Source organism: Pongo pygmaeus, chromosome 15, assembly GCF_028885625.2.
Source record: "Pongo pygmaeus isolate AG05252 chromosome 15, NHGRI_mPonPyg2-v2.0_pri, whole genome shotgun sequence".
In the NCBI taxonomy this organism is placed as follows: domain Eukaryota; kingdom Metazoa; phylum Chordata; class Mammalia; order Primates; family Hominidae; genus Pongo; species Pongo pygmaeus.
The window spans coordinates 33,857,217-33,882,321 of record NC_072388.2 but is presented as its reverse complement, the minus strand read 5'-3'; the positions used below and the strand labels follow the sequence as shown (position 1 = coordinate 33,882,321).

The window sequence follows — 25,105 nt, the reverse complement described above, 5'->3', positions numbered from 1 at the left end:
TTCACTAACTTCCAGCACAGTGCCTAGCCTATGGTAGATGGCTAGGAATTTATTCTAATTTGAACAAGGTGGATGTATTTATTATCTATATTTTTGAAGTTTAGATTTAGCATGGATTCTTTTTTTTTTTTTTGAGACGGAGTCTTGCTCTATTGCCCAGGCTGGAGTGCAGTGGTGCTATCTCAGCTCACTGCAAGCTCCACCTCCTGGGTTCAAGCACTTCTCCTGCCTCAGCCTCCCGAGTCACTGGGACTACAGTTGCGTGCCACCACGCCCAGCTAATTTTTTGTATTTTTAGTAGAGATGGGGTTTCACCGTGTTAGCCAGGATGGTCTCGATCTCCTGACCTCGTGATCCACCCACCTCGGCCTCCCAAAGTGCTGGGATTACAGGTGTGAGCCACCACGCCCGGCCATGGATTCTTTTAAGAATGGAAAAGCCCCAAATATTTTTTGTAGTAACTTATAGTTTGTGATTTGTATTAGACTAGGCTACATCTCTTAAGAGTTTGCTGGGTAGGTAAGAAGAGGAAACCTAGGATCAGTGAAAATTGCCTCTGATACATGAATAAGCCAGGCTAGCACACATACAAGGGTTTTTTATTTTGACTACTTAATCAGTAGTATATTTTTATTAGAGGCCATTATAGTTTACTGAAGATAATTTTCAGACATCATTCATTAATGAGGGTTTTCACTTCATTTGGGGTTGGGAGATCTCTTAGGGAGAAAAATAAGCTGAGACATCTCTGACTTGATGGCAGTGGCAGATGGCTTGGGGAGGATACATCTTGGTGTCCCCTCCAAGAAGGAGGCAGCATGAGGCTGAGCCCTGAAGGCTCACAATTCCTGCTGTAAGGCAAGGAAAGTGGTAGCAACAGGAGAGCAGTAGGGGGAAGCAGTGGGAGTCTAGATGCTGATGAGGTTTCCAATTTTGCTGCTTTAACATTTGTACCACCTATGTTAGTGAGTCCATTAGGAGCTCTCAAAATTTTGTGCCATTTGTTCTTCATGCTTTCTATGAAGGTCTTAAATATCATGGACAAATTGATTAGTTGTTAAATCAAATTGATTTGTTGTTAAGTCAAATTGATTTTTAACTAAGGTGTATAGTTATGGTCGTTCTCTTCAAAAGAAGAGAAGATAATTCTTCAAATAAAATGTCTTAGCAGCTAAGTGATCCAGGTTTTGTGGTCTTTGAAAAGCTCACAGCCATTGTGCTACTGGTACTAACCATTGTAGTAGGATCTCTCCAAGAGCAGACAAACATTCTTCTTTACCTAACAATCTGCTCCATAACTGAAGGATTTAAATCTCCTGTATTCAGCCAGCCGCGGTGGCTCACACCTGTAATACCAGCACTTTGGGAGGTCAAGGTGGGCAGATCACTTGAGGCCAGGAGTTCAAGACAAGCCTGGGCTATATAGTAAAACCCTGTCTCTACTAAAAATACAAAAAATTAGCCAGCATGATGGCACACGCCTGTAATCCCAGCTACTCAGGAGGCTTGAGGCATGAGAATTGCTTGAACCCAGAGGTTGCTGTGAGCCCAGATTGCGCCACTGCACTCCAGCCTGGGCAACAGAGTAAGACTCTGTGTCCAAAAAAAAAAAAAACTCCTGTGTTAAAGACATGGCATTACAATTAAAGAATTTTTTGCTGTGCTTACACATCCCCTTGTCATGGATTTTGCTGCCAAGCCTTGTAGTCTTTGTAGTCTGTGTATGCAGAGTAATTATTTAAACAGGGGCCCCATATATGTGCCACGCATCTACAGTGACTCTAATATATTTTTGATTATGTCAGTTTTAATTTATTTAGCTATTCTTTTCAAAAATGGCAGTATATGCCTGTTGATGATGTTACCGTTTGTTTTTGTTTTTTTTTTTTTTTTTTTGGAGACAGAGTTTTGCTCTTTCCCCCAGGCTGGAGTGCAGTGGCGCCATCTTGGCTCACTGCAACCTCCACCTTCCAGTTTCAAGCGATCCTCCTGCCTCAGCCTCCCAAGTAGCTGGGATTACAGGTGCCTGCCACCACGCCCAGCTAATTTTTGTATTTTTAGTAGTGACAGGGTTTCACCATGTTGGCCAGGCTGGTCTCAAACTCCTGACCTCGTGATCCATCTGCCTCGGCCTCCCAAAGTGCTGGGATTACAGGTGTGAGCCACCGCGCCCTGCCGATGTTACCGTATTTCAAAGGTACTGCATACCTTTAAAGATGGTAGTTTTGGTCTAGCAAATCCTTGTCCTTTCAAAAAGCAATAAATGTGCATCTCTGATATGTAATAACTTTGTGATAATAGTAAAGAAAGTTTATTCTGTCTGAAAATAGCATTGTCTCTTAATGGTCTCTAGAGACAGTCTTTAAGGTTTTACTAATATTGACCAATAATTACTTAAACTGTGGGAGCTCACAAAAATGACTTCAGTACATGGCCAACTTCCATTTCTGTTAACATTGTTTTAATTCTAGAGATATTTTCAATTTTTATCTTCTACCAAGAACTTAATGCAGTAATGATAAACTTAAGCAATTTGGGGTCATTCCGCAATAGTGATATAGACCAAGTAGGATGGTAAAGGTGATTAATTTTAAGTGGAAGAGGATAGTAGGGTGAGAGGATGGGATGGAAATTAGAGGAATGGCTTTACTATGGAAGAATTCTGCTAATATTTCAAAGACACATGGAACTTTTCTAGGCAGATATGGTCAGGGAAGAATTTTTTGAGGGTAAGAAGTGGGCATGGAGGCATAAAAATGTGGTATGGTCAAGAGATAAAAGGTGTTCAGTACTGCTGGATGATATAAAGGGAAGAGCAGTGGCAGATAAAGATCAAGAAGTAGGTCAAAACCAGATAATACAGTCAAGCAGAAAGAAAATAAACATAAATGTGGTTTTCTAATGCTACTGATTGTTTTATGGCAGCCAGTGTCTAAGGTAACAGTTCCTTCTGCTTTTGTGTGTTTTTTACCTGTTGACTAGCAAAACAATTACAGCTTGAATTTCTTATTTTTCATTTTCTAGCAAAGCCTTTCCAAAATGTTTATTAATTGTTATTTTCATAAAGTCTTTTTTATGATAATTAGTTGAGCAGTAATTGCCAGGCTAATAGCCAGTATTGCATTTTCTCAATGAGACTAAGGTCTCTAAATGTTTGATAATATTTATACATATGTATCATTTTTAAAAGAGCATATGAGATTTTCATATTTCTTATGATAGACTCATGATAGACTCTTCATTCTTGCACAACAATCCTTTACACTTTTCCTATGAGATACTTTTATACAATTATTGAGTTTTACACATTATTACACTTTTACACGTTATTGATGAATAAAGTGCTTTTGTCCTAGTCTTATAATACATTGGCTTCATGGCAACAATGATAAAAATACCAAAAGAAAGCATTACCACCATCTTATCTGTTTTGTCAAATTTAGTGTAACAGTATGGTCCACATATGCCAATCTACACAGTTGGGTCATATCACAGTGCACGAGAAGAAAGAGAACTCCATCAGGGCATGGACAAAGTACAGTATTCCCTAAAAACAACCAAACTTGAAGTTTGCTTCTGTCTTTATCAACTTCTCACCTGTGCTGGAATAGGGATTTTTTTTTTTTTCTGTATTAAAACCCTATGATGTTGCAGTTAGTGATGACTGTGCACTGCTCCACTCACATTATTGTTCACCACACCTACTACATAATGTACGAGTTTTATTCTACTCTTTGTTTAAATATGAAAACAACTGTAGATTCAGATGCTATTTCTGGATTTCAAAGAGCAAAGAAAAAAGGATGTAAAGCAGAAATTAGTCTTTAAACATATTTAACATAGGAATTGAAGTGGTTTTCATTCATTCTTTTCATTGACTAAACATAGGCCTTTTGATATTAAATTTTTAATAATAATGGAATTAAAATTAAACTGTGGGTCACAAATCTATCCATTTTGTTCTAACTGCTATTCCTCTCAAACACTAGAATAGAGCCTATTTAAATCTTAACTTTTGCTTGCCAAACCACTGTTACCGTCCATCTGTTCATGCCAATTGTAAAGAAGGTTCAGTTTTTAGTGAAGCTTTGCATTTCACATAAGGTATGTGAAGTGAAATTTCACAAGGGACATGATGGATCCTGATTCTTAGTGATAAACCTTTGGGGCCATCAGGGTTGGCATATGGTCCAGTATGATATGAAGGCTTGGGTTCCCTGGCTTCACTTCTTTGGCGTGAAGCTGATAAAACCTGGCTCTTGAGTATTATTTCACTGGACACCAATCATGGGCAGCAGGAACTGCCCATTTAACTCTCTGTGGGAAGGAAGCCCAGAGAGCATTCACAATGGTACCATTGTCGAGTTGCAAACTGCTCTGAACAGCTTGACAGCACTAGGGAGGAGGGGAAGGGGTTGCTTTACTAATTGCTGTTCAGAAAAGAGAAGAAGCAAAAATAGCTGTTGCAGAACTGATGTTTCTACATTTACTTACTCTCTTGATAAGAATGTTGACTTTTATTTAGCATGTAACTACTATCAAAAAAGAAGGCAAATGAATATAAGCAACCACCTGTAGTAATTCCTTGTTAACATGCCATTATCTATTTTTAGCCCACCAGATTATTGCAGAGTAAAAGTCAGTTTTGCCTTATTTTTTTATTAGATGAAAATAAGGAATTTTTTATCTTCGTAAGAATTCAATTGAGGTGAAGTGGATAAAATCATCACAATTCACATGTCAGATAAGGTTATAAATTTGGTTTAATTTACACTTTGCCTTTTAGGATTCCCAAATACCATCTGAATACATATAAACGATATTAGTATAGAAATGTAAATTAACTTTCTGCATAACACAAGTGCTAAAATAATCCACTAAAGATAAATTAGTCAGCACATCGTAAGGTTAAATGCCAGATTTATCATTTAAATGAGTAGCTCATAACTATTTCAGTCGTGTATGATTATCTCACTCATTGAATTCCCTCTGGTTGGATTTTTTTTAATGTGAGGGTTGTTTCCTTTTTTATGAAATATTGTATGCCCTGATATTTATATAAACACTCCTCTTGGCCTTTCTGTTTTCTTCTAGTCAGCTTTATCAGCAAGCAGTTAGGTAGTTCTGTTGCAAAGAAACAATGATCTACAACCTGAAAAAAAAATTAATGCTTATTTTCAGACTCCAGGGATTCTGACCCCATAGATGATTCTTTCTTTTCAGCTGAAATGAAGTTGACTAAATTATATTGCAGTATTATAATTTATGCAGCATGTTCTTAAATAGGTTAAGGAAGAGATATTTTAAGAAACCTTTTAAATCTGTAAATTTTTTTAATGGGATGCTCTTGCTAGATTTGGGGAAATTCAAGTGCATGTTTTGTAAAATCAGTAAATCTGTAAAATTTACTAGTATTCCATATCCTGTGTTCTCTTAAGTAATTTTAGTAAATGGGCACCGGTGCAGTATTTCAAAAACAGTAATTCATTGAATGCCCATTCTTCCTTTTACTGCAGAATAGATTGTATTTAAGTCAAGATTAATGGATAGATTTTGATGTTAAAGTCCAGTGTCTACGCCTATCATTCCCTGGGGGCATATAGTGCATTAGTTTAAGCCAATGTACTGCTTATCATAGATTCTATGACACTGTCTTAAATGACAGTTTACTGTACTTTGTTTCTACTTACTATGATAATAAAATCACTTTTTTGTATTCCCAATAATTATAGCACTTAAATAAAATCTTAATTAAATTAGTGCACATTTAGGTAGAGATAACACTTAAGTAATTGCACACTGTAAAATTTCACTTATTTGGGTTTTTTTTTTTCTCCTTTTTGCAGTCTTCTGACAGGGTCCAAGTAGATCTTTCCAAGAATGAGAGGACATTATAATTTCATTAAATGAGAGGACATTATAATTTCACTAAATTTGAAATCCAGATAACCTAGTTTTTGTTTTGCTTCATACAACTTTCATGAAAATAGAATATATATATATATACACACACACACACACACACATACATATTGGATAATCATATTAGTGCTTTTTGAAACCCACCAATGATTATTGGACTATTAAATCAGGAAGGATTTTCAGAGCCTTTAGGTAGGTTTAAATTTTTAAGCCTATTTATTTAAGGTTAATCTTTTTAAATGTATTTACACAAACTTTGGTGGAATTGGGCTTATCAACTTTTTACTTAATGTTTTCATTTAGTAATTGACTGATTTATGAGCAATTATATGTGGTCCAAATTTTATTCAACTCCAGCTTTCAATAATAGGGCTATCCTCACACTGCCTTAGCACCTGTTATGGATTTTGAGTCATCTGGCAGCCCATGGGACTTAGATAAAGAAGTACCAGGTGTCCTGCCTGTCTCCTAATTGAGACGCAGTGAAAACAATATAGACTTGGCAATATGGTTAAAAGGATGGATTAAAGCCCAGCTTTGTCTGCTCTGACAAATCACAGCTTTTCCTTCGTGGTGTAGATAGTATCATCTACTAAAGAATTTCATGAATATAAGGCATCATAAAAATAGACAATAATTTGTCATAACCTGTTGCAGACTTTCAGAAGAATTTTTATTAACATAGTATAAGCAATATTAATAACAAGATTCATGCAATTTGTTTAGGGGAATTTTATTTTTTAATACATGTGAACTAGACTGCATGTTTCTGGAAGAAATTAGTTACAGTAGGAAAGAAATGGAATATCTTTCCCTCTGCCAGATCTTAATTTATCAGATCTTGCTTTATAAGGTAAGCAGTATAGTTTGCTTTCATCTTATAAATGAACAGTATATATTAATCCATGAGATACTAATTACCCTGTGTATTTCAGAAAATTTGCTACTTTACTACCGATAATAACCATGAGATCCTTGAGATGTACTTGCAAAATATATCTACCCATATGCTACATCTCAATAAAATTTTTATTCATTCTTTTTTCAAGACCCTGTGTAATGATATTGCCTTAGAATGTTTAAAGATATTTCAAGGCCTTTTAAAACTGAAGTGCCAAATGTGGTTTGTTTTCAAATTTTTATTTTAGAACATGCAAGTGGTTTTACTGTAGTATAGTCACTAATGTATAGTAAACTATAGTATAGCAAAGAGTATTTTACTCTACTAACATGTAAACAAACATCTTTCAAAAATTGCCAGTCTTAGAATTTAAGCTAATATTCATTATTTTGACATAACTAAAAGGCCTAATATACCTTTGCTTTTTCACCACACAACACCCAGGTCATTGAGATTGGATGTAGAGAGGGCATTGGACTATTAATTAAAAGACCAAGAATATAGTCCCAGCTCTATCCATCAGCAGCTTTGTTTATCCAAGCAAATCTCTGTCCTCTCCATTCAGGCAAGCCTTATTGCTGCCTATAAACATTAGTAAAATAAACTAATTTTATCAAGCTTCCTGGAAGTAATGTTGATGGATGTATCCTTCCTCTAGTTCAAACTGTCCTAAATATTCTCAATAAATGATGCCTTGTCTTGGGATAACCTCTTTCAAGGTGGCCTTTTTAAAAACCTAAATATTTAACATTTTTCAAGTGTTATTTTTCAAGGGTATTATTACTTCTATTCTTATGGTATACAGAGCAGTTTTGGAAATCTGCCTAAAATGATTTGAAATTACCCTTCATTTAATTTTCCCTGTAAAGATTTTCTCATTCTTCCCTTTTTTCCCTTCTCTATAAATGGCCACTTAAGCAAATAGAATTAGTTTGACTAAATTCATTTCTCATGCCATTGTAGAATTTATAAAAAAAAATTAAACAATTATCACAACCAATGGGGGAAATGTTTATTTCAATGCTAAATTATGAGTTATAATTACATTGCCTAAAGAAAAAATCTTTCTTTAAGATTATGAGGATTTAAAGAAGTAATTATCAGTTTTCTTTTCTCTTAATGTAATACTTTACATATTTATACATTGTGCTTTATTTACTTTTTTTTGGTTCCAGCGAGGGCCAGCAAGATCAAGGGGCATGGTAGAACCAAAATCTTTCTCACAAGAAAGATTCAAACTCTAAATCCAGTTCTAGGAAAGTTCCAACTATATTTCCCCCTGAAAGGTTTGCCTTTACGGAGCCATATGGGGATTAGAGGAAAGGGGCTGTCAGCATAACAGACATCTCCTAATCTACTATCAAACCAACTTTATTCATTCCTTCTAGAAGTTGTAAACAGTCATTGAATACTACCAGGCCCTGTGTTGGGTGTTGAAGACATAAAGATAAGAAGACAAGGTCTCTGTCCCCATGGCGTTGGTCTCACCACTAGTCTGTAACCACAAAATGGATCATTAAAATTTCAATAACATAAGTAGAATGGCTGGATTAGTAGTCTCTAAAGTAAAGAAGTAACATTGAAGAACCACCAAATCTGCCCCCAAGAATCAAGTACAAAAACTATTTCTTAAGGAAGTGTATTTAGTAGAAGAACAAGCCTAAGGAAAGAGGTCTCTAAAGGGGGCCTGGCAGGTGGGCGTTTTGCAGCAATCTTCAAGATGTATGATATGGAAACTCACCATAGCCAATTTCAGGCTACCAACCTTACAAACTTTATGAGTATTGAATAATTTACTCTAATCTGCTCAACTTAAGTAGTACTCAGATTTCAGCTACTTTAAGTTACAACTCAAATATGATTTAAGTTGTACTCGCCAAAAAATTTTTTTAAATCAGTAGGCAACATTTCTAAGTAATTATTGGAACGCTCCCTCTTCCTGTGCTTACTATTTTTGGAATCTTCTGTCTAGAGAAGGGAGATAAAATTCCTAAGTGCTGAAACCGCAAAGAAGCTATAGAAATATATGAGTGTAGGGAAGTGCTTACTAAATTAAGAATTTCAGAATGGGCCTTAAATCCCTGAGACAATGCCATTGAGCACAGATATAAACACTTTATACTTGCCTTTATTTTAAAATGAGCCAATCGTTTTTTCTTGTTTAGGAAATAAAACATGAAACCTGAACTTAAGAGGAAAATAAGCAATTATACAGATTTTTGATATCCGCTTACAAGTTGTAATTTTTATAATTCCTTTTTGTGAAAATTATACCTTATATTCATTCTTGTGTGTAACATATGTATACACATACATATACACACACACATTTCCATTTCTTTCAGACTAGTCACAAATCAGATTTGAACTGAATGTTTATACAGCCTACTGGTTGTGCCATGGAATTACAGAACTGAAAGCTTTCCCTTTTCTAATACTACAAACAGTTCAGAATTACCAGATTAATAAAATTATTGTGGAGAATGAAAGGTGTTGCTTCTTTAAAACCAAATCTACCTTTATCTATTCTTCTATGTGTTAATAAAGTTGAAATACTTGATACTGCATAACCTTCTGCAGTATCTTTTGTCCTTTTCCTCCATGAGAAATCAGTTTCCTTGCATCAGAATAAGTCAAAATTCCCTCTCTCTGTACGTGCCGCAAACAAGAAATATTAGTAGTATTATCGAAGAGTTCTTGCACATGAATACAGGTATATTTCTTAAACTGACATCAAAAATTGTCCTCCTAGAGACAGCACCTGCTGTTTACAAAGTTGTGAGCCAAAGATCAAAATAAACTATTTCAGGACAGGTGTCAGGGCACTTTTGTGTTACCCCGTATTTGTATCCTTTATCTTCAACACCCTATGAAGTGAGCAGGTGATGGTATCCCCGTTTAACTTACAGATGTATCCCCATTTAACATACGGATAAATTATGGCACAGAAAATTTATGCTTATCTTTCCAGGATCAGTCTGAAATTGAACCCAGTTTCTTAATAGCTGGTCTTGAAGCTTAAAATCAAGAGTAATAATTTAAAATATGTAATGATGTTAACTTAATATTAATGAATTACAGATTACATTTAAACTGTTTCTTTACGCTATAGATGTTTTGTTCCCTTATTTTTAGAATAGTAATATTCCTTCCCCCCTTTTTTCCTTTTGTAGAAAGCGGAAGGAGGATTAGTGGATAATTATATTGCTGTGATTGCAGCACCTGTGTGTTATTTTTTTTGATTGGCTAGTTCTGTATTAAAGATTCCTACTAGCTAAAAGTCTCCCTCATCAAATGGTTTTTATTAGCTAATTTTGGCTTGAGTTGTTTTAAATTTACAACCAAAATCTGCTTACTTCAACTTAGATTTGTACTTTACATTTTTGTTCTGAATTTTTTTGTTTACCTTCACCTTACCCATTTCGGTTTTTTAATTTCAATGCCAATGGCAACATGCACTCACCATATAAAACAATAGCTTGAGTTGTCCTGTTGTTGCCAGCTGTGGAGTTTGTGTGCCACTCAATGTATATGTACTAATAACTCTTCCCTAGAGAGATGCCTTTTATGGAGTAAGTGTCTAACCTATTATAATGAGATATAGGAATTAACTGCTTTGGATGATTACAATTGCAGATTCTAACAGCACTGTTTGGAACTTTAATCATCTCAATCACAAAAAGCACCTCGTTGTGGACTCAGAACTGTGGTTTAAGTGCTTAGAGTTTATTATATTTCCTTAATACATGTTTTCAGAAGTAAAAAAAGCGGGGGGCGGGGGGAGATGTAAGTCCCGTAGATTGGGTTGGCTTGTTTTCATGTTGTTATTTATTTATTTGGCTACATCAAACTGGGAAACTTATAAAGATCATTTAGCTTTTAGAAGGTGATTTACCTTAGATATAATTATTTTACCAAGCTAACAGTGTTTCCTGAAGTTGTCTCCCCAAAAAGGAAACTTACCTAATAAGTGATGAGCACTGTAGTTTTTTCATTTAAATTCAACCGTTAATGATTGCTTCCCTTCACTCTGCCACCCTGACTTGAACTTTTAAAATAATTTTAGAAAGCATTGTTTTCATTAATGAAATTTATTTAATTAATTTATTGTAAATTTATTAAATATATTTTGTATACAAAATGAATATGTTATATCTGGATAATTTTAGTTTTGTGCAGCTGTGTATTAGGGTTTTTTCCATTTTATAAGCCTCTTTGTATAAGGAAGTAGAATTAGTCTGCAAAATGTATTTTAGCTAGATAATCATTTTCTTGCTTTGATGAATTTACTACATTGGAAATATCCTCCTTGCTTTAGAAATATTAACATTTGCTTTCTGCCTAATTTTTATATAAACTCTAAATATAATGTAAAATATTTCATTTATAGGCCCTCTGAAAGTAGAACATTTTTAAAAGCAGGTAGGTGTCTCCACCCTACTTTTCATGAAGTGTTTTACCCATTCAAGCAGACTTTTAAAAACAGCTTGTTTTGATAGCAGACTGTTCTCCTGTGGGCCTTCAGCCTTTGCTTCCTGGCAGCACCTTTGGTGCGAAAAGAGAGTGATCAATTGGAAGACTATCAGTGCCAGCATGCATAGAGTGATAAGTTAACACACCACTGGGAATTTCTAGGGCCCACCAAGATACTTCACTTCTAATGTGCTAACAAGCTCATTTTTCTACCTCTTGCCTCTTCAGTTATTTTTTTCTCAGAAGAGCTTAGAAGTTGAGTGCATCAGGCATAATGAAAAGCTCTGTAGGAGGGAGAAGCAATAACCCCATTTTTCCCTTTTCAGCCAAATAGAAAATTAGTTTCTGGTAATACACAAAGGCCAGTATTTTTTGTACAAGGGGCACTGCTGTGAATCAAAGGACTCTATTAACTGCAGAAAATTCGGCAGCTGTGAATCTCCCCCAATGAAAAAAGTACTTTCCAACAAGTTGTGAGATATGTGGTATTATTTAGATTGTACCATCAGTTTCATCCTCTTCTATTGATAACCATATACCCCCTTTAAAAGTGTGCTATATTACTTGTTTATGTTAAGACTCAAAAATGTCCATATTATCCTCATGTAAAATCCTTGATGCTGATCATTTTAATATGCATCTTGTCCTGTTGCTTCCCACCTCAAAAGTAAAATTCTTTTGAAGTTCACCCCCAGTGTACAGAATGGAAAGTAATAGATTGCCAGGAATTGGGATTCAAGGTTATTTTAATATTTGATACATAAGATAAATTGTAACAGAAGCAGATAAATTGTAATATGAAAGCCACTTAGCAAAAGATACCACAATCAAAGTCAAGTGCGTAATGAATATAGTCTTGCCTTTAACTCTTATACTTTTTTTTTTCTCTTCTTACTCAGTGAACTTGTAAATATAACTAACTGGCCATGGTATCTCCCATTGAATTATTTAAAATTATCTTCCTCTCAAATTATTTTTTTGGGTCTTGGCTTAGTCTACAATTTCTAGAGTTTTAGAACTATATAATAATTAAATTGCATTTTTTTAAAAAAATAAGGAATTTTGAGGGAAAATATTAAAGTGGACTTTGGGGAAAAATTCAGTGGAAAAAAAGAAGAACCAGTAGACAAAATTTGTATTATCCTTATTTAAATGTCTTATGTAAAGCCTGTCAACATAGCACACTGAGTACCACAGGGAAACTTTTAAAAGTTTTAAAAGAAAGGTTAACTGATTTCTCATTTCAGGAACTATACGACATGAAGTCAGCATGTGAGTTTTTCCTGATAATTGTATGTTGCTGCCTGCTGCTCTACATTTTGACAGCCATTTCCATAGTTGCTTTCGTGAACAACAGAAATATTCTCTCTCTTTCTCGCCCTCTCTGTGCTAACAGCACAATCAGGCCTGCTGAAACAGGAAGCCTGGAGTGGGTTGTTCAAAAGCAACAACACTTCAAGGTACTGGTTGCTTGTCAATAATATCAGAGAAGAAAATGTGGTGAAAGGGAACTACAGTATTTTTCTGTCAGTGTCAGTGCCCTGGAGATGCTTTGTTAGACAGTATTTAGGAGTCCTGTGGACTCTTTGCAAATATTCCTGCTTGTTTCAGTGTTATAATTGACTAGGTATTTTTTCCCAGCATACAGATTCAGCTATGTATTTATCTTAACCACATGGAGTTAGTTATTCGAGGATTACAGCAACAGTAGTCTTCCATTCAAAATGAGAACAATTGTTGAGAAAATGCAGGGATTTTAGAAAAAGAAGAAGATATATAGGAATTTTTCACAATAAATCTTTACAAATGAAAAACAGAATTTTGGACATAGTACCTTAAGCAACATTACAATGTTTCTTGCGTGGCTTTTGAGAGTAAATCTGCAGATGGAAGCTGATTAACAAGATAAGATGAGCCTAGGCTGATATAAATTTCAGCCTAGACTCCTGATAGAAATTGAATCCTTTCTCAAGTAAACTGTTAACTTCCTTCATTTCAGCAGTTTAGTATTATTGTAATTATTACCTAATAAATGTCTCCCTGTTAAGCTGTCATTTATAGTGGGATCATGAAGAGTAAACATACATTAAAAACTATATTTTTGCACTTTAAAAAGCCATACTGTTAATGAAGTATAAGAATAATTAGTGAATAATTCTATTTATTAAGAAGTAATGGCTTAGCAATCATAACAGTCCTTTTTGATAAGATTTTTTTCCAGTATAAGCTGCACTTAAGTTTATCCTTAACCAAAGGAAATCAGCTATGAGGAGAGAGCACGATACCTGCAAACAATTGTCCAGCACCACTTAGAACCAACAACATTTGAAGATTTTGCAGCACAGGTTTTTTCTCCAGCTCCCTACCACCATTTACCCTCTGATGCCGGTAAGATTAAAAGCGAGTATTAGTTACTTGTTATTGGAACTTGAAATGCAGTACCCTTTTGTTCTAAAAACTTGCTTGAAAAAAATTCTAATCATTGAAATATGAATTTTTTATCACTATTTAATATTTGAATTTGGCCTATAAATTTGATTTATGGTTTCTTTTACCTAAATGAAGTTCCTTAGAAAGTCAACAATCTTCATAAAAGTACATGTACCACATTTTATCTGAGCTAATATTCAATGACTCTTGCATCTTCTGGAATCATTTCTGAAGTATCTGCAAAAGAAATACAAGTTAAGCATGCACTCTGAACTTTAGAGGATCAAATTTTGTGGCCAAGAATATCACCCCATCATCTCTGATTTTACAGCTAAAGCTAAAATAACTGGTCTAGATTTAGAAGTGCTTAATATTGTAATTTATGTTATAATAATTAAAGAGTGTAAGAGGGTACTGCATTTTATGATTAATTTTGAAGAAATCAGTAAGAAAATAAATGACTCGTGGCCTTCCTATTCTGTAATATCTTGCACTCCTTATGATTGTTTCATTTATTTTCCCTCTTTAGATCATTAAATATCAGTTCTGTTTATCTGAAGGTAAGACAAAGTGTCAACCAAAACACCCTCTGTTCTTCTCCCATTTCCTTTTTTCAAAATTAGCAGGCTCTAAGCTTGTAACTTAAACAATAAGTAAACTTAACACTGTCCGGTTCATACTAAACATTTCAGAAATTGTCACTAAATTTTTTCCAGTATTATACTGACTAACCCAGGTCTGCATGAAACACTAACATGGTTTGGGGATAAAAATAACTAATAATAGAATCCCTTGGTTGAAATTAGTTACACCTTGTTATATTGACCTTTTTTTTCTGTTTCTCAGCATGAAAAAGTAGTACTATTGAACTGAAGTAGTGTGTCTTTGTATTTTGTGATGTGTTGCTTTGTTATTGGATATCCTAACTCATCAAATGATAACTGTCTGTGTGCCTTGCACTTCACTAGGCACCTGAAATACAAAGATGACTGTTGTAATGGTATTCAAGGGAAGCAGGAAAAGAGAACATAATATGCTTGAAGTTTATCATAATAAACCTTCAAATTCTCTTTATATTAAATAAGTTTTCTTTATATTAAATAAATTCAAAAGGCACAACACTTCTTTTCTAGCCTAATTTATTTGGAAAAAGTTACTGTAATTCTCAATTGAGATTTAATTAGTGAAATTAAAGCTTCCATTCCTGTCATCATTAAATTGCCATTAGAAAAATAATTTTACAAAAAATTTAGATCCCTTTCAGATAGTATAAAAGACCTAGCAAAGACAAAACCGTATTAGACCAGGTTGAATCTTTTGAAAGAGATAAAAAGTCTAAGATTCACTTTAATGGATTGACACTATTCAAAATTACTCAGTTTGGCATTAAAAAAGATGGTAAAAGAGAAATATTAAATTAATGAACAGCAAAATAACTAATTAAGTATATCTGGCAATTTTCTTGTTTAATAATGGAGAATGTCCGATAAAATGTCAGATTATATTAAAAGAGATATGAATAACACTTGTGTATCCTATAGTCAAGCCATAAATTTCACAAGTGAAAAATATTGATAATAGAACCACACTTGGACTAACTTTCCCCCTTAGATTGATAAAGGCTGTTCAATTCTCATGTGTCATTGTTTACCAGCTGTACTCTTTCGTATTTGTCATCTTAATGTTCTCCCCATATTTTGCATGTTATCCTGCACATTTGGCCAGGTATTATGGAAGTGAGTAGTATCTCACTTCTGAGACATTAAAGGATGCTACAGCAGCCAAGTCAAGGTTCTGTTGGCTTCATTTTTAATGTGTCATACAAAATTATTGTGTAAGTTGTTTAAAATAACACTTATGAGTCTCTAAATAGTAGTAAAAATGTGAATTTGAACATAAATAACACTTATGAGTCTCTAAATAGTAGTAAAAATGTGAATTTGAACATAAACCTAATATTGTGCTACAAATTTTTTTCAGTTAATTTTTAAGAGTTGTCACTGCATTTAAGAACCATCCTCTAATTTTAATATGCCCTCTGATTTTCAAAAGGGTGTTTGCTTGTAAATAACTTGTGCCAGTATTACTGAATATATTTCTATATAAGTTTTTGCAGACTTTAATAGTTATGACATAAATTTTTATCAGAGTGGTTCTCAGTTCAACACAAAATAAAAATGAAATATTTACTCTTAGAGTAGCAAAAACATAGAATCTGAAAATTGATTTTTTTCCAGTTATCTCAAATCTTAATTTTTCTGTCATAAATCCCATACATATAGAGCTCCCTTTAAAGTTATAAGTCAAAGTGGACAGAGAAGACATAAAATAAGCTGCATAACAGCAGTTTGGACCTGACTGCTGGTTTGCAAAAATGACATAATACTGTGAAGTTTTTAATCTTTTTTCTAGCAGAAGTATAAAATGTGTTCACCACATTGAAGAAATGGATTCATAATTGCAATTGAAAATCAACTTTAGATATCCTGTGCATACCCTGTGTATATAAAATAGTACTAAACAATACTGATATAGTCATTTGAAATTAAGTTTTAAAGAAATGCCAGAATGGTGATTATATTCTGTCTAACCAACACTATAACATAATTATATTCAGTGGAATAGTATAGAAAAATAGTGTTTTTTCAAGATTTCTTAATTTGGTTCAAGATTATCTAAAGCCCACTTTCTGGTTAGCGGTAACGTGCATATCAACTGTGGTGACATTTAAATCCGAGAAAACGTTTTTCCGTATTACTTTCAGTATTATTAAAATAGATATGAAAGATTTTGGTGCATCATAGTTGATCCATAAATTTTGTAACTGTATTTTCTCAAAATGTACTGTCTGTGGCAGTAGACTGATACTTAAGGGAAATTATTTTTATCCCTAAGGTCATTGAGGGAAATATCGTGATGTCACACTTTGTTGATCTTTCATAACTACGTTAAAATATTATTAGATTTTTCTTGTCTTTTATTTTTAAAAAATTACAGGAAAAAATCCCTTTATCTTTGTCAGGCATGTGTGTGGAAAATATCAAAAGTTTTTAGTGACTTCTTAAAGTTTTTTCATATTTACAAATACCTCTCCTTTAATTACAAACTTTAAAATGAAATTACTGCTCTTCTTGGCCAGATTACACTGTTTGTTCGTATGTACATGTTTCTCCCAATGTTATATTGTCTTTTCAACATTATCTTTTTTTATTTTGTAATAAGAGAAATTCTAGAATGACAACAAGAAACAGGATCCTGTTTTGCTGAAAGTGTATAGTAAATATTAATTGGTTTAACTTTCTCAATTTCAACATTAAAAATATACTCATTTTTTGGAGTATTATGTCTTTAAGTTAGAGATTTTAGTTATTTAACAATTAAAGTGTTGATAGGTGTTTCTGTCTTTCTGTATTCATATATACATATATATACATACACAAACATATATCTATACATACATAACACTTTTTATAGTTACTTTTGGAGAACATAGGGGTTCCTATTTAAAGCAATATTATAAAATTAATAAAATTCAAATATAATTTTTATGATACCAAATTCAGAGATAATCTAGAGTGACTATGAAAACCTAGAGTAGTATCTAGTCTGCCTTCTAACCTCAGTTATTCTGTTAATTTGCAAAATCTGTATTCCCATATGTAGATAGGATGGGATTTATGATGGTCAGATCTATTTCTTTGAATCTTTGAGTGGGATGGATCATCAAAATTTAGCCATTGCTTTAGGTAACCTTTTTTAGCTCAATGTCCTTCTTTAAAAGTTATTTAAACTACTCAGGCTTTGAAATGATCTGAAATAAAATATTTTAGCTCCTTAGAAGATAGTTATTTTATAAATATCTTAAATATTAGTAAGTGCCAACAGAAGAATTAGTTGCCTGCAATATATAACATAAGCTATAAATTTGTTTATTTAATGGTTTGGTTTTTGTTTTTGTTTTTTTGAGACAGAGGCTGGAGTGCAGTGGTGCAATCTTGGCTCACTGCAACCTCCGCCTCCCGGGTTCAAGCAATTCTCCTGCCTCAGCCCCTCAAGTAGCTGGGATTACAGGCACATGCCACCACTCCTGGCTGATTTTTGTATTTTTGGTAAAGACGGGATTTCACCATGTTGGCCAGGCTGGTCTCAAACTCCTGACCTCAGGTGATCCACCCACCTCAGCCTCCCAAATTGCTGGGGTTACAGATGTGAGTCACCATGCCTGGCTAATTAATGTTTTTAAAAACAGATTTCTACTCATATTAATTTATCATTAGATTAGCCTGAAATTATAGGCAGCCAGATATGTTCTGTTTCATACTTTGAACTTGGAAATTTGGCTTATATGTTGTTGACCAAGAGGCAAGTAATAATCTTAAATAAGACCCACTAACCTTTTGTGATAACTTTATGCTGGTTCAGTTTCCACATAGAGCATTCATTCAGATGTGAAATTTTTGTAATGAAAATAATAAAATCATAATTGTGCTATTACTGAGTGCCAGACACTGTGCTCGGTACTGTACATACATTCTCTCATTTAATCTTCATTGCAGTTCTATGAAATAAAAGAAAAAAATGCTTACCCAGAGTTACCTGGTACTTTGTCAAGCTAGTATTTCAACCCAGACCGATCTGACTTCAGAGGGCATGATCTTAACTATTACAGTTACCCATTTAGTCTAAATATTTTCATCCCCTTCCTGCTGTTGATAGAGAGATATTGCCCAATAACCTGTTATATTTACAAATTATAAATTGTTAAAGATTTTTATTTTAAGGGTTTTACTTTCCCACCCATTGAAAAATCTTTTTTTTCCCCCATATATCTTTAAGGTTGCCAGGGGAGAAGTATGAGCTTTGGAATCAAACTAATCTGGATTTAAATCGTAGTTCTGCCAGTTGTTATCCATATAAATGCAAATTAATCAATTCTTCCAATTTTTTCATTTGTAAGGAGGAAGTAAAATATGACAAGCTTGGCCTGATTTGTTCTAAGTCTAAAATGCTAGTAGTTCTTGAATGTATCTTAAAATGAAACCACATTTGCCTTTATTTCTCTACTATTTTAAATTATGTTATTTCCTGGCCAGGCATGGTGGCTCACACCTGTAATCCCAACACTTTGGGAGGCTGAGGCAGGCAGATCACTTGAGGCCAAGAGTTCAAGACCAGCCTGGCCAACATGGCAAAACTCTTCTCTACTAAAAACACAAAACTTAGCTGGGCATGATGGCACGTGCCTATAATCCCAGCTACTCAGGAGGCTGAGGCAGGAGAATCACTTGAACCCGGGAGGCAGAGGCTGCAGTGAGCTGAAATCGCGCCACTGCACTCCAGCCTGGGTAACAGAGTGAGACTCCCTCTCAAAATAAATAAATAAAAATAAAAAATAAATTGTGTTATTTGCTTTATGATATTCAGTGCCATCCATGCTAATCTTAATAACTTATCAACTCCTTTAAAAATATTAAAAGCAAGGTTATTTGGGTAGCCTTTAACCTTTAAGATAAGGTTATATTTTATAGGACTATCAGCATAAGAGAGGATAAATTTCCTTCAAACTAAATTTAATGGTATGTTGTGCTTTTCACATTTGAACAGTAATATTTTGTATAGGTGGTCATTTTCTTCAAAAATGTTCCTCATTTCTATCCCTTCGTTTCTAATCCTCATCTGTTCTGATTCAAAATGTATCAGCTTTTATTTTTCTCTGTTTAATAGCATTATTACGTAGCTATACTTACTGTGCTCCTATGTGCCAATATCTTTGCATATGTAATCTTAATCCTTGGGACAACTTGACAAAATTGCAAGTATTATCTCCATTTTACAAATACAAAAATGTCTCAAGTCAGTTTGCCCAAGATCAAACAGCTGGTAAAGTGACAGAGTCGGCATTTAATCTAGGACTGTCTAACCTATGCCCATGTTCTTTCTAACAAATCACATCATCGCTGGAGTTCAGTATTAATTGAAATTGCTTTTAAAGATATAATATTTTATAGGGCTATATCTGCCCAATAATTAGCAGCTTTAAACCAGTCATACCTGTCACCAAACAGTACAAACTAAACCACAATAAAAAACGATCTTTCGAGCTCCCTCTTATAATCCCTATAGATCCCAAAAGTCATATTCATTATGTTAATTCTAATAATAGTTTATTGTAATCAGTGTGCAATATATGAATCAATTTATCCCATCAGATTACACAGTCTGTGTGAGCACTGTAAGAATGTTAGTAACAGATACGGTATGCACAAACATAGGAGCTCATGTGTACTTTTAAAACCTCATCCTTGAGGATATATTAATAATAGAAATAAATCAGCATGCTTTATGACTCAAGGAGTATAAATCAATAGGTAGACTAGGAAGTGAAATGAAATGTAGGTTGTTACTACATTTTTTATATCTAAAATTGAGGTCTTTCTATTGTAAATTATTTATAGAGTTTGGGAATGTTGAATGTATACCACAAATGTAATTTGCTAAATTGTTAGGAAGTACTGATATCTATACACCACACACACTAAAAATCCTTATTTGACTCAGTTGAGTGAAGGGAGGTTTCACTTTAAAGGCAGTGAGGAAGACATGGAAGAATTGTTTTTGAGGAAAATATTCTTTGAGTTTGTCATAATGTAGAGCAGTGCTCTCTGATAAAGCCTTCCTTCTATGGTGATGGAAATGTTCTATATCTGCACTGTCTAATGTGGAAGCCACTAACTACATGTGGCTGTTGAACACTTGAAATGTGGCTAGTGTACTGAGGAACTGAATTTTTATTTAATTCATTTTAATTCAATAAATTTAAACTTAATGTGGCTGTGGCTACCATATTGGACAATGCAGCTCTAGAGATTTTATGTCTGAGTGATTAGGATAACATGCCACGAGTACAGTGAACACTTTAAAAGGTAGATATTTACAGAATCTCTCATAGACCTTTTTTCTTCTTTTCTTTTTTCCTATTTGAACTTGTTTTGTTAGTTGGTAAGTATAACATTTGAATTTACAAAGCATTGTCATTGTGAACCATCACCCTAACTCATTGCATGCCCAATTATATTTCATAATAAAAACCTTGATTCCTCTCTCTCTGCTCCTCAGTTAACACCTATGAAATTCTGCACTGTGTCTCTCATATCTGTTATCTATCTTCTCTTTTGCTTTCTCACTTCTGCTTGCTACTCCATTTCTTCATTCACAACAAAGAAAGAAATGCAGTGATAGTTCTCTTCCTCCCAAAACCTCCGCTAGAAAACATTGGCCATCTCAAGGTAAACAGCAATGGGAGGGCCTCTCATGATGGCCGGGAATGATATGCATTACCAGAAAAGCATGAGCTACTACTGCTCTTTACTTTCCTTCTGCCATCCATCTGCAGTGCTTCCCTAAAGGGGGCCATGGATTCATATTCTCCCATAAATTTTCCAGTATGGGTCTGCTATGAACCAATTCAGATCTTCAGGAAGAGTAAAGGTGAACAGAAATATGTTTCCTCCTCCTTGTATTTTGAAGGCCAGTCTTATTTCAATTAGAAAATAATGCTGGAAAAGTTACTTTGAGAAGAAGGGCAATTGACCTGGATTATGAGTGACAGAATATTTTTCCTTGGAAACATATATTTTTTCTTAAGTATAACTCTAACATTTGGTCTTAAAAACATTTTGAAGGCCGGGTGTGTGGCTCACGCCTGCAATCCCAGCACTTTGGGAGGCCCAGGCGGGTGGATCATGAGATCCGGAGATTGAGACCATCCTGGCCAACATGGTGAAACCCCATTTCTACTAAAATACAAAAAAATTGCCGGGCATGGTGGTGCGCACCTGTGGTCCCAGCTACTCAAGAGTCCGAGGCAGGGGAATCGCTTGAACCCGGGAGGCGGAGATGGCAGTGAGCCAAGATCGTGCCACTGCACTCCAGCCTGGCGACAGAGTGAGACTCCGTCTCAAAAAAAAAAAAAAAAAAAATTGAAGTGTTCTACAAAGACATATTCTTAATTGCTTAAGACATCTCAATAGGATCTTCACCCCTTATTGAACTTTTTGTTTTTCTTTATAAACATTCAGTAGCTTCAGTTTAAGCACAAACATTTCATATATATGAAAGTGCTAGCATAATTATTTCCTAGTTTGAAGTATCAATGAGGTGCTACATTGGCTAACAAATATGCCAAAAGTCTCCCTGTAAAGTAAGGACATGTATGTATACAGTTAAACCTGCAACCTGTGTGGTGTTTTTGTAAAACACATAAAGAAAATTTTCATGTACTTAAGACCCAGAAAATCTGGATTAAAATGCCTTAAAATATCCAGAATTTTTTGCTGTTATTGTTTTCAGATTTTTTTTTCTGAAGGACTTTTATTTTTAATGTGATTTTAATTAATTACCCCTTTTTGTTTAGGAAATATTTGAGAGCCTGCAATATGCAAGGTTCTGTAGTATTGCTGCATATTAGAGAATGATAATTTATAGAAATAAAGTACAGAGATGAAAAACTACTTTATAAATGACACAAAGAACTTTCCTATTTGATTTTGTTTTACTTCTAAAATTGTATATGTACTAATTCTACTGGTTACCTGCTTGCTTATGATTGAATAAGATACCTCCAAAAGTTTAAGTTAATGAAAACAAAAGCATTGTTTATGTCTTCTAAATTAAGACATTTTGGGGGAGTCAGTTTGCCTTTTTTAAACTGACATTCAGATGAGAATTCTTGTCCTCCCCTCATCCACAAATTTATCTTGCTCCTTCTTAAAGCCGTATTTAAATACCTAGCATGTATATGATCTCATAGTGCTGAGTTCCTTTTTTTGTTTTGTTTTGTTTATAAGGGCATCTAGTGAAACTGACTTCCTTTTTGAAACCCGTGGTTCCAAAACTGTTTGGAACTGTTTGGTGCTGTTTTTCAAGTTTGAGTAGTGAAGGCTCTTTTCTTGGTTGTACCCTGAATCCTAGAGATAGGAATTGGTCCTTCTCACCTGCTTCTTGACCCCTTCCCTGCATGCTGATGGTGCTTGGGATCCCTGTTCTTTCTGGCTCAAAGATTTTGCTTCCCACTGCTTTTTCCAGGGTTCTAGCCCTGGGAATGATGATTGGCGCTTTCTTGCTAATATAATGACATGAGCCACCAGATTGCTGGGTTTTAAATACATTAGTAGGCTATTGTAACAAGCAAGTTTGGGGCTTGCTTTTTCCCTCAAAAGATCTTATTAAGGGATGGGATCCTTGCTGCAGATTAGTAGCAGAAAGATTATTTCTCAGGGGATGAGAGGCTGGATAACTGTAGTAATGCTCTTGCTGTTTCCTACAGGCTCCTACCCAGAGATTCTACCCAGTGAAACTCCCACAGCAACGCAGGTAGATGGGGCTGACCTGGCCTCTCCAATGTCTCCTCGAACTAGCAAAAGCCGCATGTCCATGAAGCTGCGTCGTTCCTCTGGCTCAGCCAATAAATCCTAAGGAGACAAGCAGCCCAGCAGTGATCAGCAGTAGCCACCTTAGCACGAACATAGAGTTAACCCTTTCCGGCCTTCATGTCTGCCATAACATGCATGTTTCTTCCTGTACATTTATTTGAGAAAAACACTGGATTTAAATAATTTTAAATAATTTGTAGCTTAATATTAAAGATTTAGGTTATTTATTGTTTCATTTTTTTCCCCACAGTCCAAGCTGCCATATTTTGAGGGCGGGGGGAGTTTTATTCTACACCCTTTACCTTCCTAGATAATTATGTCTAAGTAGTTTTATCTTTAATTTCGTGGTTAACTTTGAGCCAAAATACAATTGGACAATTAGTCTCATTATTTATTGTGCCCCATTGCAACTTTATGGTTCGATAAATATATAATTTTTTACAAATGTAAAATTTTACATTTAAGCATTTGTAAAGTTACAGCAAAAGATGTACCTGTTAATACACAGAATGTGTACAGATTATTTGTTATGACAATAAAACACTCAAAATAAATGGTCTTTAGCATCTCAAATTCCAACTGAAATCATTTTAGTATTAACTCTTCTTCCCAAAGCAATGTCTCATTTCTTGGCTGTGCAGGTGATGCCATGTTATACCCAATAACTAGAAAAATCACTGTGCTGAACTTTGATTTATGTTTAGCTTCCAAGTATTTTTCTAATGTTTTGCATTTCAAGTGGTATCACTGTTAAATGCCATTTGTTTTCAGATTGTGGCCTTTTATTATTGGCTGCTAGATCCTGGTGTTTCTGTGTTCTTTTTTAAGCACCAAAAAGAAGATAGGGAAGAAAAGAAGGAAAATTTTCTGATATAAATATGTTGTTCAAATTATGAGTATTATTTAAAAAAGAAAAAGGAACATAATCCAGGAGTCTAAGTTAAATCTAATATTGTTAATACTGAACTTGCAGGTGCAGGTTGGTATACATTCCACCCTCTAGAAGTATTTTCTTACAGTAGATAAGCTGCTCACATTTTGTTTTGAATGGGCATCTCCTGAGGAAATGTAGCATGACATTGGTACTAACTGCATGTGTAAATACATCATACTGGCAAACCGTAAAATATAAATTATGTATCATCATTCATGTAGTATCTATAATTTGTAACAGTGGGGGAAAAAAGATGACATGGTATTTAATAATACAATAAAAATATTCTTATCACTTCCTATCCATGAGTGTTGATTTGTCTTCTGTGTTTCATATATTTTCAATAAGCAGGGCTATATGAGTAGAGAGGAGATTTAAAGCATGAACCTAGATTATCTTAGCTAATCATCAAAAATAAACTTGAATTCCCTTTTCAAGATACATTCCAACTTATTTCTCACAGATCCTACCACAGTCGTTAAAAACACAGGAAAGTTTCTATCTTCATAAAGCCTGGCCAGAAATTCACCCAATGCAGTTGGCTAGATTGTTAGTTTATCTCAGCTTCATGTTTTTGTTTTGTTTGAGACGGAGTCTCGCTGTCACCCAGGCTGGCGCGATCTCGGCTCACTGCAACCTCCCGCCTCCCAGGTTCAAGCAGTTCTCCTACCTCAGCCTCCTGAGTAGCTGGAACTATAGGCGTGTGCCACCACGCCCGGGTAACTTTTTGTTTTGTTTTGTTTTGTTTTTTGGGGGGTTTTTTTAGTAGAAACGGGGTTTCACTGTGTTAGCCAGGATGGTCTCCATCTCCTGACCTCGTGATCCGCCCGCCTCAGCCTCCCAAAGTGCTGGGATTACAGCTTCATGTTTTTTTGATTCTTAAATTTTACTTTGTTTTATAATATACTTTCAGCAGTAAAACTTTGTACTAACAAGTTTCTAAGACAACCTTTTAGAACTTCTGTGCACCCAATTTCATTTTCTTATAAATGAAAACTAAAAGTCCTATGTAAG

General features: G+C 34.5%; 1 protein-coding gene across 6 annotated transcripts in view; it reads left to right on the top strand.

Moving 5' to 3' along the window:
- The window catches only part of RALGAPA1 (Ral GTPase activating protein catalytic subunit alpha 1), a 277,595-nt gene extending 253,203 nt beyond the window's left edge, over positions 1 to 24,392 (top strand). For 5 of the 6 annotated variants that reach the window (XM_054447718.2, XM_054447717.2, XM_063651535.1 and 2 more), the window contains 2 exons: positions 13,560 to 13,684; positions 23,052 to 24,392. In XM_054447718.2, coding sequence (XP_054303693.1) covers positions 13,560 to 13,684; positions 23,052 to 23,200 — 274 coding nt within the window. In that variant the 3' untranslated portion in view covers positions 23,201 to 24,392. Of the gene's footprint in view, positions 1 to 13,559; positions 13,685 to 14,255; positions 14,287 to 23,051 lie in introns of all 6 variants that reach the window. The other variant, XM_063651533.1, reaches the window with a different exon arrangement.
- Positions 24,393 to 25,105: the final 713 nt, after the last annotated feature.